Source organism: Rissa tridactyla, chromosome W, assembly GCF_028500815.1.
Source record: "Rissa tridactyla isolate bRisTri1 chromosome W, bRisTri1.patW.cur.20221130, whole genome shotgun sequence".
Taxonomy (NCBI): domain Eukaryota; kingdom Metazoa; phylum Chordata; class Aves; order Charadriiformes; family Laridae; genus Rissa; species Rissa tridactyla.
The window spans coordinates 28,931,680-28,948,860 of record NC_071496.1 but is presented as its reverse complement, the minus strand read 5'-3'; the positions used below and the strand labels follow the sequence as shown (position 1 = coordinate 28,948,860).

Here is a 17,181-nt window from a genome sequence, read left to right as displayed (position 1 = left end):
ACATGCATTAAAATAAAAAACTTAATATTTTTTATGATTGCATCTGGAAATATACATAATGTTTCAATTGTATGACTAATGTGTGCAGATGAAATAAAAAAAACCAAGGGCAATAAGTGCATTTATTGCAAATGCACCTCCAGCACTCTAATTTAAATTTGCAATTAATTGTGTATGTCTTAATATATTTCTAATAAAATTAGTGCCATAAGTCTGCAGATGAAATTGTAACTGTGAATATGAAAAAGTAAAATTCAGAGGCATAGCTCGCAAACCACAGAGGCAGGAACTCTTCCAACCTCAGAGCTGCTGCCAGGCAAGGGGAGGGAGGGCCTTTATCTTCTTTAGCTCCCAAAGCTGTTTTGGAGACCTCAGCTGGCAAAACTAGCAACAAGCTGCACCAGTCTTTTGATTTGATTCAGTGCTGTTTAATATCTTCATCAATGATATAGACAGTGGGATCAAGTGCACCCTCAGCAAGTTTGCTGATGACACCAAGCTGAGTAGTGCGGTCGACATGCCAGAGGGACGGGATGTCATGCAGAGGGACCTGGACGAGCTAGAGAGGTGGGCCCATGCAAATCTCATGAAGTTCAACCAGGCCAAGTGCAAGGTCCTACGCTTGGGTCGGGACAATCCTCATTATCAATACAGGCTGGGGGATGATGTGATAGAGAGCAGCCCTGCGGAAAAGGGCTTGGGGGTACTGGTGGATGAAAAGCTGGACATGAGCCAACAATGTGCACTTGCAGCCCAGAAGGCCAGTTGCATCCCGGGCTGCATCAGAAGAAGCATGGCCAGCAGGTTGAGGGAGGTGATTCTGCCCCTCTACTCCACTCTCGTGAGACCCCACCTGGAGTACTGTGTCCAGCTCTGGAACCCTCAGCACAAGAAGGACATGGACCTGTTGGAGGGGGTCCAGAGGAGGGCCACGAAGATGATCAGAAGGCCTCTCCTATGAGGACAGGCTGAGAGAGTTGGGGTTGTTCAGCCTGGAGAAGAGAAGGCTCCGAGGAGACCTTATAGCAGCCTTCCAGTACCTGAAGGGGGCCTACAAGAAAGCTGGGGAGGGGCTGTTTGCAAGGTTATGTAGCGATAGGACGAGGGGCACTGGTTTTAAACTAGAGCAGGGTAGGTTTAGATGAGACATTAGGAAGAAGTTTTTTACAATGAGGGTGGTGAGGCACTGGAACAGGTTGCCCAGAGAGGTGGTGGAGGCCCCATCCCTGGAGACATTCAAGGCCAGGCTTGAGGAGGCTCTGAGCAATCTGATCTAGTTGAAGATGTCCCTGTTTACTGCAGGGGGGTTGGACTAGATGACCTTTAAAGGTCCCTTCCAACCCAACACATTCTATGATTCTTTGATCTTCATGCATGCACAAACACATTTTCTTTCTGCAAAGCACTCAGTAGGCTGCATATTTTTTTCGTATATGAACCAATACAGCTACCTCTGCCACCAGTGGTACAGTTGTTCCAGTCAGGTTTTCTAATCAACTCACAAAGTCTATTCTAGCTAACACCATACATGCCAAAGGATAGAATTTTTGCAAGTCAAAATACACATTTAGTCTACAGAGCTTTCATGAGAAACCAAATTTTATTTCCTGGCCTTTTATCATTTATATTCTCCAACTCAGCATTGCACTCCTATGTCTACAGCTTCCTATGCAGCAAGGTTAAAATAGTAGTGAAAGGCAAAAGATCCTTACTCCAGGCAAGATAAATCCTACCTGAATTCCCCACTTGGAGAAACAGCCTGGACACTGAGACAAGGTTCTGTGCAGACCATCCGCTACTGTGAAGACAAGTTTTGCCACAGCAGAGAGGGAGACTTCAGTTTTATTCATCTGCAGGCAGCACCTATACTACTGACCAGTGAAGAACCCAGTTTATAACATGTATCTCAAGCTATAAGATTGGGCTTCATTTACAATTTTCTGGCAATGTCTGCACTAAGATAGTTTTGACCAACCTTTTATTTACAGTAGTTTTATAATAGAAACAATATAGAAAACAAACATTAAGAGCCTTCACTGTTCTGTCTCCATAATACAAACTTTTAAGAGGGAATTTTTTGCTTTTAATTTTACCTGTGAATAGTGGGGGGCAAAAGCTGAAGCTATTTGCAGTTCTGTTTGTGTTCATTTCTATACTATGATACTGGAAATCATACCCTGAAGGACTAATGAGAACTATGCAAAGTATTTCAGGTCCAGGTCTATGAATCCTCTGAATGCAGTATTATTAAAAAGGGCAAGGGATAAAGTAGGCCACTTCAGTACATCAGTGTTGCATTGCCATTTCCCAGTGCATAATTGTGAACCATTTACATTTGAATTAGTGTCAAATTTTCAAAGCCTTTTGAAATGGGTGAGCCAGGCAAGGAAAACATGCACAACAGTTATTCAGCAAAATCCAGGCAATTCTGAATTAAATGAATTCTTGTTCATTTTATTATGAAATTCTGATTAGGCACATAGCATTCTGATACAGACAGGGTCATGCCTCTTGACTCATTCTATGTGGGACTTGTATTGTTTCAGGGCTAGATTCTCTGGTGTCTACTAACTTATGCAGTCATATATTCCTACACCAACTGAGGTAAATCACAACTAAAGCATGGGAGCGTTCTGCAGCTGATTTATAAACAAGGTGAAAAGCAGCTGGGATCCAGACAAGAGCACTGTCATAAGTACCAGGGAGTCATTCTGCAAAATATCACTGGGAGTTCAGTTTTATGGGGCATATTGTCTCTCTCATTTTCATGACCACATTAGAAAAAGCACGGCAATGCTTTGCCATCAGGGGCCATAGAAGCCATCTTTGCATTTGATTTCCTGCTCAGCCCTGGGCAAGTCACTTTATTTTTCTTTATCAGTTACCTCTCATACAAAACTGTGATAATATCTCTTATTTGTCTTTTCCACAGGATTCTGTGGGGATTAGTTATTAGGGACTGAATGCTCTGTGCTTCAAGCATATGAATCACAGAATCACAGAATCTTAGTGGTTGGAAAGGACCTCTGAGATCATCGAGTCCAACCACATAAAAAAAAAAAAAACCACACACAAAAATAACCAACACACCACACAAAAAAAAAAAAAAAAAAAAAGCACCCACCTACTAAACTCCACACCCACAACCCCACACACAACACCCCACCACAAACCAATAATCTTGGGCACTAGAGCATGCCCTGAAGAGCCATGTCTACACGTTTCTTAAATACCTCCAGGGATGGTGACTCCACCACCTCCCTGGGCAGGCTGTTCCAGTGCCTGACCACTCTTTCAGTACAGTAATTCTTCCTAATATATAATCTAAATCTCCCCTGCCGCAGCTTCAGACCATTTCCTCTGGTCCTGTCGTTATTCCCTTGGGAGAAGAGGCCAACCCCTGCCTCTCTACAGTTTCCTTTCAGGTAGTTTTAGAGGGCAATGAGGTCTCCCCTCAGCCTCCTCTTCTCCAAGCTAAACATGCCCAGCTCCCTCAGCCTCTCCTCATATGACTTGGTCTCCAGACCCCTCACCAGCTTGGTGGCTCTCCTCTGGACACGCTCCAGCACTTCAATGTCCCTCCTGTACAGAGGGGCCCAGAACTGAACACAGTACTCGAGGTGAGGCCTCACCAGTGCCGAGTACAGAGGCACCATCACTTCCCTACTCCTGCTGGCCACACTATTCCTGATACAAGCCAGAATGCTGTTGGCCCTCTTGGCCACCTGGGCACACTGCTGGTTCATGTTAAGCTGGCCATCCACCAGCACCCCCAGGTCCTTTTCTCCCAGGCAGCTTTCCAGCCACTCTGCCCCAAGCCTGTAGCGTTGCCCGGGGTTGTTGTGACCAAAATGCAGGACCCGGCACTTGGCCTTATTAAACCTCATCCCATTGGCCTTGGCCCATTGATCCAACCTGTCTAAATCCCTCTGTAAAGCCTTCCGACCCTCAAGCAGATCAACACTCCCACCTAGTTTGGTGTCATCCGCAAACTTACTGAGGGTGCATTCAATCCCCTTGTCTAGATCATCAATAAAGATATTGAACAAGACTGGCCCCAAAACTGAGCCCTGAGGGACACCACTGGTGACCGGCCGCCAACCAGATTTTGCTCCATTAATCACAACTCGCTGGGCACGGCCATCCAGCCAGTTTTTTATCCAGCGGAGGGTACACTTGTCTATGCCATGATTCGCCAGCTTCTCCAGGAGAATGCTGTGGGGGACGGTGTCGAAGGCCTTACCAAAGTCCAGGTAGACAACATCCACAGCCTTCCCCTCATCGAGAAAGCGGGTCACATGGTCATAGAAAGAGATCAAGTTGGTCAGGCAGGACCTCCCTTTCATAAACCCATGCTGGCTGGCCCTGATCCCTTGGCTGCCCTGCACTTGCCATGAGAGCTTACTCAGGATGATCCTCTCTGTGATCTTTCCCGGTACCGAGGTCAGGCTGACAGGCCTGTAGTTTCCGGGATCCTCCTTCCGGCCCTTCTTGTAGATGGGCGTCACATTGGCCACCCTCCAGTCATCCGGCACCTCTCCTGTTGACCAGGATTGTTGATAGATAATGGAGAGAGGCTTGGTGAGCTCTCCTGCCAGCTCCCTGAGAACCTTTGGGTGAATCCCGTCCGGCCCCATAGACTTATGCGTGTCCAGGTGCATAAGCAAATCATTAACTACTTCCTCCTGGATTACAGGGGAGTTGTCCTGTTCTCCATTCTTATCTTCCAGCCCAAGAAGCTGAACACCCTGGGGGTAGCTGGTCTGACTATTGAAGACAGAGGCAAAGAAGGCATTAAGTATCTCAGCCTTCTCCTCGTCCTTGGTTGCAAGGTTTTCCCCCGCATCCAGTAAGGGATGGACATTCTCTGTCACTCTCTTTTTGTTGATGTATTTATAGAAACTTTTTTTGTTGTCCCTTATATTAATTGCCAGGTTGAGTTCCAGCTGGGCTTTTGCCTTCCTGATTTTTTCTCTGTATGACCTAACACGATCTCTGTACTCCTCCTGAGTTGCCTGTCCCCTCTTCCAAAGGTGGTAAACCTTCCTTTTTTCCTTAAGTCCCATCAAGAGCTCTTTGTTCATCCAGGCCGGCCATTTTCCCCGCCCTTTAATTTTGCGCCTCATGGGGCCAGCCTGCTCCTGGGCCTTTAGGATTTCCCTCTTGAAGAGCGTCCAGCCTTCCTGGGCTCCTTTGTCTCTCAGGACTACCTCCCACGGGACTCTCCCAACCAGGGTTCTGAACAGGCTAAAGTCTGCCCACCGGAAGTCCAAGATGGAGGTTTTGTTAACCCCCTTCCTTACCTCACTATGGATGGAAAACTTAACCATTTCATGGTCACTAAGCCCAAGACGGCCTCCGACCTCCACGTCCCCCACTAGCCCTTCTTTGTTTGTGAACAGTAGGTCTAGCAAGGCACCTCCCCTGGTAGGCTCACCTACCATTTGTGTCAGGAAGTTATCCTCCATACACTCGAGGAACCTCCTAGCCTGCCTGCTCTCTGCTGTGTTATATTTCCAGCAGATGTCTGGTAAGTTGAAGTCCCCAACTAGAACAAGGGCTGGCGTTTGCGAGACTGCAGCCAGCCACTTATAGAATACTTCATCAACCTGCTCATCCTGGTTGGGTGGTCTATAGCAGACTCCCAGCACAAAATCACCTTTGTTAGCCTTCCCTTTCACCCTTACCCATAAACACTCAAGTACAATGTGGATAGAATTCCCCCAACAAACATAACATCATGCATACTTCTGTGAGCTCATCGGTTCTTCCCATAGTATTTCTAGAACATATAATGGAAAACATTTGGAAATTACCACTACAAAGGGCTTTGCTCTATGCAGAAGGGTATTCAAGGCTAAAGACCCCTGTCCCCATGCAGCCAAACCCTGCTTACCCACGCAAAGCACAGCAATGAAGGCCATAACCATCCTACACAAGCTCCTAACCACATCCTGCTGGCTAAAGGAACTCAGGCGGTGCACAGGCACTGCAGAGACCAAGTTCCAGCCCAATAATAGCTGTGAAAATCTATCACAAACCTTTTCTCAGGAGCACATAGGGGTGCTCTCTCTTCGTCTGGAATTTTTCTATTTGGTTGAAATATCATGATTAGTCTCTCTAGTCTGTTTTGGCTCCTTTGAAGTGAAAGGCCACCCTTCATACCCTGTTCCAATTTATTTTTGCCTAGTCACATTCCATCTTCTTCCTGCATATATTCAGGTGGGGAGAAACACCCACCTCTTCTGTGAAGGTCCAGTCCATTGTCAGGGCCTTGAGAGTACTAACAAGCCTTATTGGCCTTGCCCAGCCTCCCCTGGGGCCTCCCCCACCCCTGCCCATGGGCCCAGGGGCCTCATTTCAGGTCAGTACAGGACCATCAATCCCCACCCCAGCGACACCATAGGAGTGTTCGTCTCTAGCTCTGCCACAGCCCTGCCCTGCCTTGTCATGGGTCCTGCTGAGCCAGGCCGAATACTTATGTTCACATCCTGGCCTGACCTCAACCTGTCTTCATCCCCATGACCCTGTCATCCTGGGGCTGTATCTGACCCTGATTATCCTCACTGGTCCTGATCCTGACCCCCACTCATGGGCTGACAGCCCATCCTGGCCACAGCCGAGCCTCATCCCCACAGAGGTGCCTGATGCCCTTGGCTGGAGACTGCCCACAGCTGCCCCCACAGCCTACCCTGCTCCCTCATTGGGGGCAGTGAGACAGGCAGCAGCAAGACTGAAGATACCCTTTGCACCTGGCCCCCCCAAAAGTCACCAGAACTGCAGTGCCCTGACACTTATAGAGAAATACCTTACAGCACTAGGGCATCATCCAAGCACCCTGACTTTACCAGGACCCAAGCCACTGACAAACACATAGATACTGTGTAACACGCTGTAGGATCAAAACCTCTGCAGTTGTCTTTACCCTTTACACAGTGCAAATTTGCAGCATGATTAGCATAGGAGTCTGAAAAATATTTTAAAGGGGAGAACAGCAGGAAGGAGGAAGGTGGGGAAGGAGACCTTTAAATCTTGCTTCCAACATAATCTAAACTGGGGGTAAATAAATTAGCATACAGATTGAAGGGTCTGAAAAGAAGTCATGAAAATTCTCAGTCTCTAGGAGGAGCTAATTCCTGTGTGGTTCCACAATCAACCATACAGTGGTTTTCCCAAGAAGTATAACAGTTTCTAGACTTTTTAGCCTTATTTATTCATCTCACCAACTGGACTTGTGAATTTGGAATAATTAAGGAAACACTCTGGACTACAAAGTGTTGCACTAAGCAAGCACTAAGTCACTGAAACAAAGATCAAAGGCAGCAATTTCAAAAAGTAGAAAGAAAAGACAGAAACAAAAAGGAATATTGTTTTCATAAGAACTAGATCTTGCAGGCTGTGATTCACTTGCACAACTCAAAGCACACATTTTAACCAAAGCTACCAGTCAACTGAATTACAGTGCTCATACACATGCATCAGGACCTTGATAAAGAGCTCAGATTCAACATCTTCATGTATACAACATATGTAACACAACACATGTAGGAAACTGTGCAAACCATCACCACTTCCCCTCCACCCCAAAAAAAAAAAGAGGAAGAGAGGGAGGGGAAGCTATGCTTTAGTATTTCTAAACACTTAAAGCCAAATTGAGGCTTCAAATGCACATTTGCTAAAATTTAATGACATGGAATCAGAGTAATAACATTTATATCAGCTTAAGGAAACTTGATTCATGGGCCATTTTGTCCAAATAAAAGTACTCCAAACAGGATCCAGCTTCTGATGGAAGCTAAAGGGTGTTTTGGATGCATTGGTTAGGATGTACTTTCATGCTCAGCAGAAGTATAGCAGAAATATTATGTTAAACTAGCCAGTTGTTTTTCATTTTGCAACTTCTATTATAATGCACATTGGCTTTCAATAGGTATAGCCTAAAATATTTTGCCTAACTAAAAAGTAACTTGAACATTGTGTCATCAAATCTTCTCTCAGATATCACTGAGTTGATGTTCTGCTTATCCAAGAGACAATAAAGGAAGAAGGTACAAATGAGAGGACAGAGAAAAATTACCTACAGGAAAACTCACTTGTGCCAAACTCATTTTTAAGGGGAATTTAGGGGTACATTTTTGGAGGCAAAACAAGTATGGAATCATCCCTGGAAAAAAAAAGTTATATAAGGAGAAATCATGAACTTTCTTTCCTCCAAGAAATGCCTCTGGAAGGTTCACAAAAATCTCATGCCTGTGTGCTATATCAGACAGTCATCACCCTACAGTACCAATTTTAACCATCAGTAGCAGTGGATTTATGCTAATCTGAATCAAAAGCAGCAGCGTAAGTAAAAATTGCCCTCATTTATCTTAATTAATATAAGTCAGGAAAAGAACCAACAATACAAAGTGCCTTTTAGAATTGTGTTATAATATGTGCCATTTCAGTTTAACTGAGCCTGACATTCAATATTTCAGTGGTTTGAGTTCCTTTATTTCTATCATTAAAAGAAAAGGAAAAGAAAATCAAATATATACCATAAACATCTGGATCCACAATTGGACCACTACCTGTGCATGGAGAAGAGAAAAAAAAAACACACAAAAAAAACAGAAAGAAAAAGCCTTTGTAAATAGATTGCAAATGCTGGAAGAATAAGAGTTTCTTTAGGATTTTTTTTAAGAGCTTACATGTTATTTGCAATAGCAATGTTCAGTACCTACACAAATGCAAAGCAACATCAATATATTGTACTATAATTTACAATTATTTTAGAGCTATCCCAAACGTTAACACTTTGCTTCATGTGAAACAGATAATACACAGGGCATTTGCTCTAGTAAAAGCAGGCATATTTACCAAATGGGCAAAATTCTGCTCTCTGCTGCTACTGTATATCTGGAATAAGTGCAACAGTAACTATTCTTGTTGAAAATCAATGGTAAAATTCTCCCTGACATTAAGTGGAAGCAGACTTCAGTGAGAGTTACAATAACTGACTTTTACCTGGTCAAGAAATTTGCAGTTAAATCACTGAGAGAGCAAACTGGTTTAGAGCTGCAGCACTGTGGCAAATTAAAAGCTAGAGGATGCTGTTAGAGGATGCTCCCAAGAAGCCAGCTGCACACCTGATCCACAGACAGAACTCTTATTGAAAGAATAAGATTTCTCATATGCAAAAAAATTAGAGAAGCCAGCCTTTACACAAGCAAAGTGGATACCTGTCTAGTATATATTTTTCTAAATTTTACTAGTTCCAGTTTGCAGCTTTTTCCAATTACTGCACATATGTAAGGCTAAGCATATGTGAGTATAACACACACCGAAGTTAGTATACTATTAGAGTCTATTCATGCTTTGAAAGATACTTGTGTTATATTTCAACATCCCGTTCATCCTGGTCTATAATGTATTTATAGCATGCCTTATGTAGGATATTTACTCTTTTTTGTTGTTGGTTTGGTAATAAAATTAATAGATAAGTAAAACCTCTAAAGATGACTCAAACTTCAAAAAGCATAAATCTGTTTATAATACCATACAGTAATTCCATACCAGTGAAATTACACTGGTATAAAGCCACTGTGAAGTATGACCAGAACACAGTTGTTTCTGCTTATTTCAACAGCATGAGAATCTGTGCTGAAAATATAAAATAAGAGTTGCAACCTATTTGCAAAATGGCAGCAGATAATTAGGTTAGTTTTTAAACGCATTTGAAGATATTCTAGTACCAAGAGATATAGATTAAGAGACCACATGAGAATGGTCATGTCAATCTGCAGAAATAAATAACAAGTGAAATAAATGTGTACTACTATCTATCCTCAAGCAAGTTCTGACCAGGTTTTTTTGTCCATAAACCTTCATGGATTCAGGTTTTCCAGTATAAAACATTCAGCTGATGAAAGAACCAGTTTACCTTCTGTATGAGTCATACTTCTCATAATCTGAAGAAAAAAACCCCCAAACTTCCTAGGGTTTTATTCCTGAGTTAAACAACAACATTTTTATTACTGTTTACTGGAAATGGAATAAAATAATCAGATTGGTATAACCTGTAATTCCTGCTAGGGGCATACAAACCAGGAAGTAATCTATTCCATTCAAATACCTTTTATATAACTAAATACTTCACTTGAAATAAAGTTGAAAAAATCAAGAAGTTGGACCAACCCCAAATTTCGATGTAGTATTCCCTACATAAAACCATCATCAAAACATTGATTGAATCTATTTTAACATGAAAGTTTACCACAGTAATTTTGCATGTTTACATGCAATTATTTTTAACGCAAAGAACAGCATTGTTGTTTTGGTCCCTGTTAGAACAGGTTGTTGTGCAAATAAAATATTACAGACATATCCTATTCACTCATCTTTGTAAATTGACTCAACTACATTTGGTTTGCTTGCTTCTTTCTTTATAAAATTGACATTTTAAAAATAAAGCAGCAGCAAAAGACTCAACCCCCAAAAATACTCGTGCAACACAGTCACATGTTATTATGCCAAACCAGCAGGATGCTACTTCTAAGGCATATCTAACATATACTTTGACAAGATGCTACATGACTTGAATTCCTTTAGCTGAATTTTAGAGTAGAAGGCTGGTAGATGAATGATTTTACTTAAAAATAGTTATTATCGGTAAAAATCTCTCCAGCACTCATTAGCTGTTATGGATCAATTATGGAAACAGCCTGTGGAATAAAACACAGCTGTTTATTGCTTAGCATTTGCTGCAATGTAGTCTCAAATAGTCAAATTATCCTCAGCAAGAAGAGCTTCACTGGAATCCATGAAGATTAGTAGATTAAAACTAGTTAAAAATCTAGCTAACAGAATGTGAAATTTGTTCCCCCAGACCTTAGTATTTTAAACAAACTTTTAATTTATAACATTAACCGTGATATCATTAACTTGATCCAAATCCCACTGTGGTACATGCTTTCCTCTCCTTTATGCTTGCATACTCTGTCCCTTGAAAAATATTCTGTAAGTAGCATGCTGGAAGCTGAGAGCATCTTAGCACAAATCCTGTCTTCATCATGCTCGATGCAACTTTGAAAGTAGAGTATTAGGCTGTTGATGATACAACATGCTTCAGACTTTGCTGTATTTATTTTAAATAGACATATAGTTTATAGGAGAAGGGTTTTTTTTAATTTGCTTTTGGTTTTATCTTCAGTGCATTTGCCTGTAAGTGATTTAATAACCAGAGAATCAGTTCAAAGCTCAGTCAGGATACCCCATGAAACATCAGGGCTGGTATTTAATTCAGTCATGAAGGCATGGAAATTAACATAATACCAGAGCATGGGCCTAATCTTTATGATTCATTGTACGATATGTGGGACAAAAGGAGATACTACACAGTAACAACAGTGTTGAAAAAGCCTTTTAAGGGTCTGAAAGATCCTGGCAGTGCTTTAAATAGTAATAAAAAGAAAAAAAGTAATACAATGCATAGAGGATGCTAGTTTTTTAACATTTACTTTCATGCCAGCTTCAATAGCTTCAGTGGAGGAGACAACAATGTTGTGGAATATTCAAAAGCTCAGTACCATAAGTCTTACAGGAAAAAGCCCCACTAATAAAAACAACATCGAGGAGGCTAACTAGATAAGTCATTTCCCCTGCTGTTAATTTTTAAGACTGGTTTGGTGACACAAAACCTGATTTCTAATGCAGTTACATCCTGTCTGTACATAGTCCAGTTTGAACACAATTTAGATTATCTTGGAGACTTATTATGCATATGTTTATAAAAAGGAAGGAACAAATAAATAATGCTGTCTTTCTAATTGGAAGAATACCTTTAATTTAAAAGGGAACAACTGGGAAATTTTCAGTTTACAGTGGACAAGTATAAAAGAAAAATAGAACATTAAAAGAAAACAATGATAAATTCATATAAATGTATTAAAGGAACTTATTCTGTTAAGAGAATGAAGCCAAATTCATATTAAATAATCAGAGTGCAAGAGAACTTCTATTGCATACAGAATGAGGTGAACTGTTTTACTGAACTGTTATAATGCAGTATTAAAGGATGCTAGTAGCTGAAACCATGAGCTGTTTCTGTAATGAGTCTATTTAAGAAAGGACTGTAGAGAAAAAAGAAGAGAGGAGCTACTAAGAACAGCAGGAGAAAATAGAGCCCAATTATATCATCTCTTCACCTTCTCTTTCTAAGGGTGGGAAAGAAAAAGACTTGCCATCTCTCTCCCTGTAACAGGCTGAGCTGATAAGAACAAATGTTAAATACAGTCCATATTTTTACTGTCTGTAGCCTACAATGTAGGAGAGGGAATTTAAATATTCATATTTTTTCTATCACATAACATTAGCACTGCATATTGCTGTTCCAAAAAAGAGGGAGGCTATTTCTATACCATGGTTTAAAAGCCAAAGGTAGACACATGGTCATATTTTCAGATATGATTCTGCAATTATTTGCACAAAACCACAGCTATATTTCCACTCAAGGCCCACTCAGTTTTTTCACATACAGCAATGCACTTACGTGTGCACCTTAATATTCTTACAGTCACTTCAAATATGGTTTTGAAGATGTGGGAAAAGATCAAACCACAATGTACATTAAGTACTTACAGTAGTCCCTGCAGTTCAATGAATTAGTCCACCTCGAGACTGCTCACATAGCATTTAGGAGGTCTGACCTGGAGCCTTTAGAGCAGCATAAGATGCATACATTTGAAGATAACCATCTTGAGCACAGATAATCCTAGGCATGCAGATGCCCAACCTTCACCAAAATGAATGTCTAAATGCCTGTGAGGACCTGAGAGCTGGTCCATCCTGCCTCTGGGTTACTTATTTTCTATCCACCTCCCTCTAGTGTCCTATGCAATATATTATCATCAACTCACTGGACTGCATTACTGATTTTGTATCATTGCACTAGATGCTATGTAGGCATACTCCCTGTGCCTTGGATACACTGCCTAGTTGCACTTGTACACAGAGATAGAAAACTTGCAGAGTGACTGAATTGGTACTCAGTGCTTTCCAGGATCAGAACTGAGGCTAAAGAAAACACTTCAGAAATAGCAATCTTCTACTAGCCTTAACTGTCACTGAGGATGGTTACTCAAAGGGAGGATTTAAAGAGCACTAGCATGGCCTCCCTTGAAAAGCAATAAACAAGAAGAAAATGTTAAAAAAAAAATTGGTTTATAACTAATATTGAAGACATTCATTCAGAGAAAAAACATGCATATAAAAAGCTTCCTCCAAAATAGGTAAGCTAGCCAGGAGCACTGTCTCCACATTGCTGTCAATTCGCAATTGTTAACATTAAAAAAAATTATACTCACCATCTCCAGGCACTGACATGAAATGAGCGTTAACCCGTTTTTCATCCTCTCCGTACTCATTCTTTGCTAGTAAGGTATAAGCACCATTGTTCAGATGGGTAGGGTTGTCCAGCTGAAGGCAGCCGTGGTATTCACTTTGGTTGATAACATGTATTTTAGTACAGATGTATTCAGACTCATTCAGTATAACCCCTTCATAGAACCACTGCAATGTGGGCTTAGGGTTCCCTTTCACAGTGAATGGAATACACCAGTGGTGGTCCGGGGTTGGAGATTCAATAAATGTGATATTTGGTGCAACTATATTGGGAAAAAAAGAGTGAAGAAAATCAGAATATCCCAAACATCTTTTTTTCTCGGGTTATCAGTGCTAAAATACGCTACTTGAAGGAATTATACCTATTTGGAGGATACTCACACAGGAAGCCCACCTGCTCTGCCTTGGGTACTGTGTTCACAACTTAAATGAAGCCATTCTTCAGAAAGAAACAAAACAAACTAGTTTCAGACAAAATGTGAACCCCCATTAAATCACTTACTCTCCAAGGTGTGTAAAGTTCAGTTACCAGATCACTGAGAAGGGAGATAGGGAAATTTTAGCTGTACTGTGCTGAAAAAATGGCACAGAGGAGTGCTAAAGGAACAAAACAGTATTAAAAATATTTAAAAGTCAACCAAAAGCAAGTAGTACTGGAAATATATTCAGATAGGAATCCAAACTTTCAGGTGATTCTTTAAAAGAATCAAAGCCAAAACAACTGATTTCATTCCCTGTATTCTTCTGTCAGGGAAGGACCATTTTCTACTATACATTTTCTCATTCTTTGTTCAGACATGCTAAATGTCTCAAGTTTACAGACTTCTGTTTCCCTCAGGAGATTATTCCAATACCTTGCACATTATTTCACTGTTAGGAAATTTTCCTCGATATTCATCCTTAACTGCATCCAATTTCATCTAGTTATACTCCCTTTTATCACTCATAACAGTGCCAATCTCACAATCTCATTTACACTTTTCAAACATTTCTAGTTTATGTCCCTTTCCATAGATATTACATCCCTAATTTCCACCTACAAAACATTTTAAGTGCTTCTAGAGTGATTTCTCAGGTTTACTGTCATGAGCACATGCTGAAAAAAATTTTCCATCTACAAAGTGTTCCATTCCCATCTTCATTTAAACAGAGGGTTGCAACTTGTGAAAACATTTCACATAAAATTAATTCAGGCTGTAATCTCAGATCTAAGAAGCCAATGCTTCTATACTACATGTCCCTTCCCCCTTCCTTGGCCCTGACAAATAATTATTCAAAGCTATGACAAATAAATTTACATCTGGCAGAACAAATGATGCGTGTTAATTTTTGAACAAAACAATTGTTGGTTTAGTTAAAAAAAAAATCTTTTAAATTTGTAGTTTATTACAAATAATTTCTATGACTTTTGATGCATTCATGTTTCTTAATTCCTAAGATAGTGTGTATGTATATGCACACCATTACAAACTGTTCACACTGACAGTACCACTGAGTATTTGGGGTTTCAGACATTTACTTACAGATTGCTCAGACTGGAAGATAAAGAATTTAGAAACATAATGTTTGCAGAAGAACTCAGAGCAGAAAAAGGTAAAAATAACAACTGCTCATTGGACTATTCCCAGAATTAACTGCAACAGATAGTTCACATGCTTAAAGGGTGTTTCTATTTCAACAACCTGTGTGCCCAACAAATATTTATACCCAAAATAGTTATTGCCAATGTGGTTTAGCCTGCTTACGTACAGAATACTGTGAGCTCGGCAGAGGCTTGGTCCTCTCCCACAATATTCTCTGCTATGCAAGAAATCCACAGTCCGCTGTCCACAGATGAAACGTTCTTTATGGTTAGGGAGGCAGGATTCTTACTTGTGTCACTCTACAAATGATCAAAAAATATGGATGCGCCAAATATGGCATAAAGAATCAATGGAGAGAGGGGGAACCATTGGCCACAGTTCAACAGCATTTTCCATTTTCCCTTCCTTTTAGCTGTATCAAACTGTAATTAAGCAAAGCATTACTTTGGTGTCTTATACAAACAGATGAAAAACACCTACAGAACCAGTTGTAACCATCAGTAGCGGTGGATTCAAAGACCCAAAACCTCATTCATTTTTCCACCATGTCACTTTCTATTTCTCCCTTCTTTTGACACCTCTCTACACAAATTATTTTTCTGCACCCATTCCCCTGCTTATCCCTCTCTTCAGTTTCATGATTGATTTCTATGGTCTGTCTCTAATCTTTTTAATTTTTTTATTCCCTCCTATATTTTTTTCAGTCCTCGCTTTACTCTTCCTTTTATCTCTTTCATTTACACTTAGCTTGACATCTCTTCTACTACTGCCTTCTGAGCTCTACTGCACCTTGACAACAACATGTCTTCTCCCTCGTCCTTAGCCAAATGTCTCTTAAAAGCTTTTTGCTATCATGGAACCTTCCACAAGAGAGTATGTCCCTTCTACTAACTGAACTACTGACCAAGTGCTGCTTTACTGTGCTTGAGCACAGGCTAATTGAGGTAAGAATTATGATTTACAGAAAATTCAGTGCATTAAATGCTATATTAAATATGCAGCTATGCTACACTGCATAAAGTAAAATACAAAAATTAATTACAAAAACAAAGCAAAAAGTAATTACAAAGATTTTAAAAAAAATAATACCAGCTAGCAAAGCTAATTGTTAAAGCCTCTGTTATCTTAAATGAGGTCCTTAAAAAACCAGCCAAATAATTACTATTTCCATACTTGAATTTTTCATAAAATGCAAGATTATTTTATTAAAAAGGAAAGGAACCAAAACAAATTTAGAAAATAAACAACAATTATGATGATTGTTTAAAAAATGCCTTATGGGGTACTTATTGTACACATATGCTTTGATGCTGCACAGAACACAAGCAAATGATATGCTACACCTGTAAAACCACAGTGACATCCAGTGGTAGACAATGGGGACATGTGGGAACACTCTTGCATACGGGATTGCAGGACCAGAATTATAAACATAGAGATGACACCTTAAATCCACTTAAGTCAAATGTTCCATTGATTTCACTGTGACACTGGGGCAGGAGGAGTGGAAAAGACAACATCCCAATGCACCTTTCTCCATGTGCAGCTCTCAGCAGTGAGCAATCCTCAAAGCAGGAGTCAAAGCACAGGGCTTCAATTGCAGGCTCAGGATGAAACATAGCAAGAAAAAGTCTAACGGACATTAGCCAACTTATACATCAGCATGAAATGTTGCAGGACTGAAGGTTGGTTTTCACTTTTGCTCCTTATAAAACAGGAAAGAAAAACAGGCAGAAGCAGCATAGGCGATTAAGAAAAGGGAGGCAGAAACAAAGATATGGAAGTGAGAAAAAGGAAACCAAAACCATCACTCACAGGAAAGGAAAGTGGTGAATGACAAATGAGCTTTAAAAGGCACTCATTCTTCTGTTACTGAAAAGACTACTATGCTCCACAACTATATTATAAGCCTCTCTCACAAAGTCGTCAGGATAAAAAAGCTTTTCAGGAAAGCTCAAAGCAAACCAAACATGGCATTTGAAATACAGGAAGGTTAAAAAAATAGGTGATTTTACTTTTTGAACAGTATCCCACATTTATCTTGGCTCACAACTCAAAAGAAATCAAAAAATTAAAAAACCACAACTGCATAAATTCTTCAAACTGTTTTAATTTCTTGTTCTTGTTGATAACTGATGCATTTGGGTAGTTTTACACATTAGAGAAAAGTTTAAAAATAAAATTAGAGCTCTTCAAAGCTCTTATGAAAGCTGAAAGA

At 40.4% G+C, this 17,181-nt stretch overlaps 1 protein-coding gene across 3 annotated transcripts in view; it reads right to left on the bottom strand.

The window, feature by feature from the left end:
* Positions 1–17,181, bottom strand: part of LOC128901988 (BDNF/NT-3 growth factors receptor-like) — a 199,379-nt gene that overhangs the window by 119,675 nt on the left and 62,523 nt on the right. For 2 of the 3 annotated variants that reach the window (XM_054184232.1, XM_054184233.1), the window contains exons 7-9: positions 15,130–15,262; positions 13,344–13,643; positions 8,538–8,570 (exon numbers count right to left, since the gene is read on the bottom strand). In XM_054184232.1, the coding sequence (XP_054040207.1) occupies positions 8,538–8,570; positions 13,344–13,643; positions 15,130–15,262 (466 nt within the window). The remainder of the gene's footprint in view (positions 1–8,537; positions 8,571–13,343; positions 13,644–15,129; positions 15,263–17,181) is intronic. The other variant, XM_054184235.1, reaches the window with a different exon arrangement.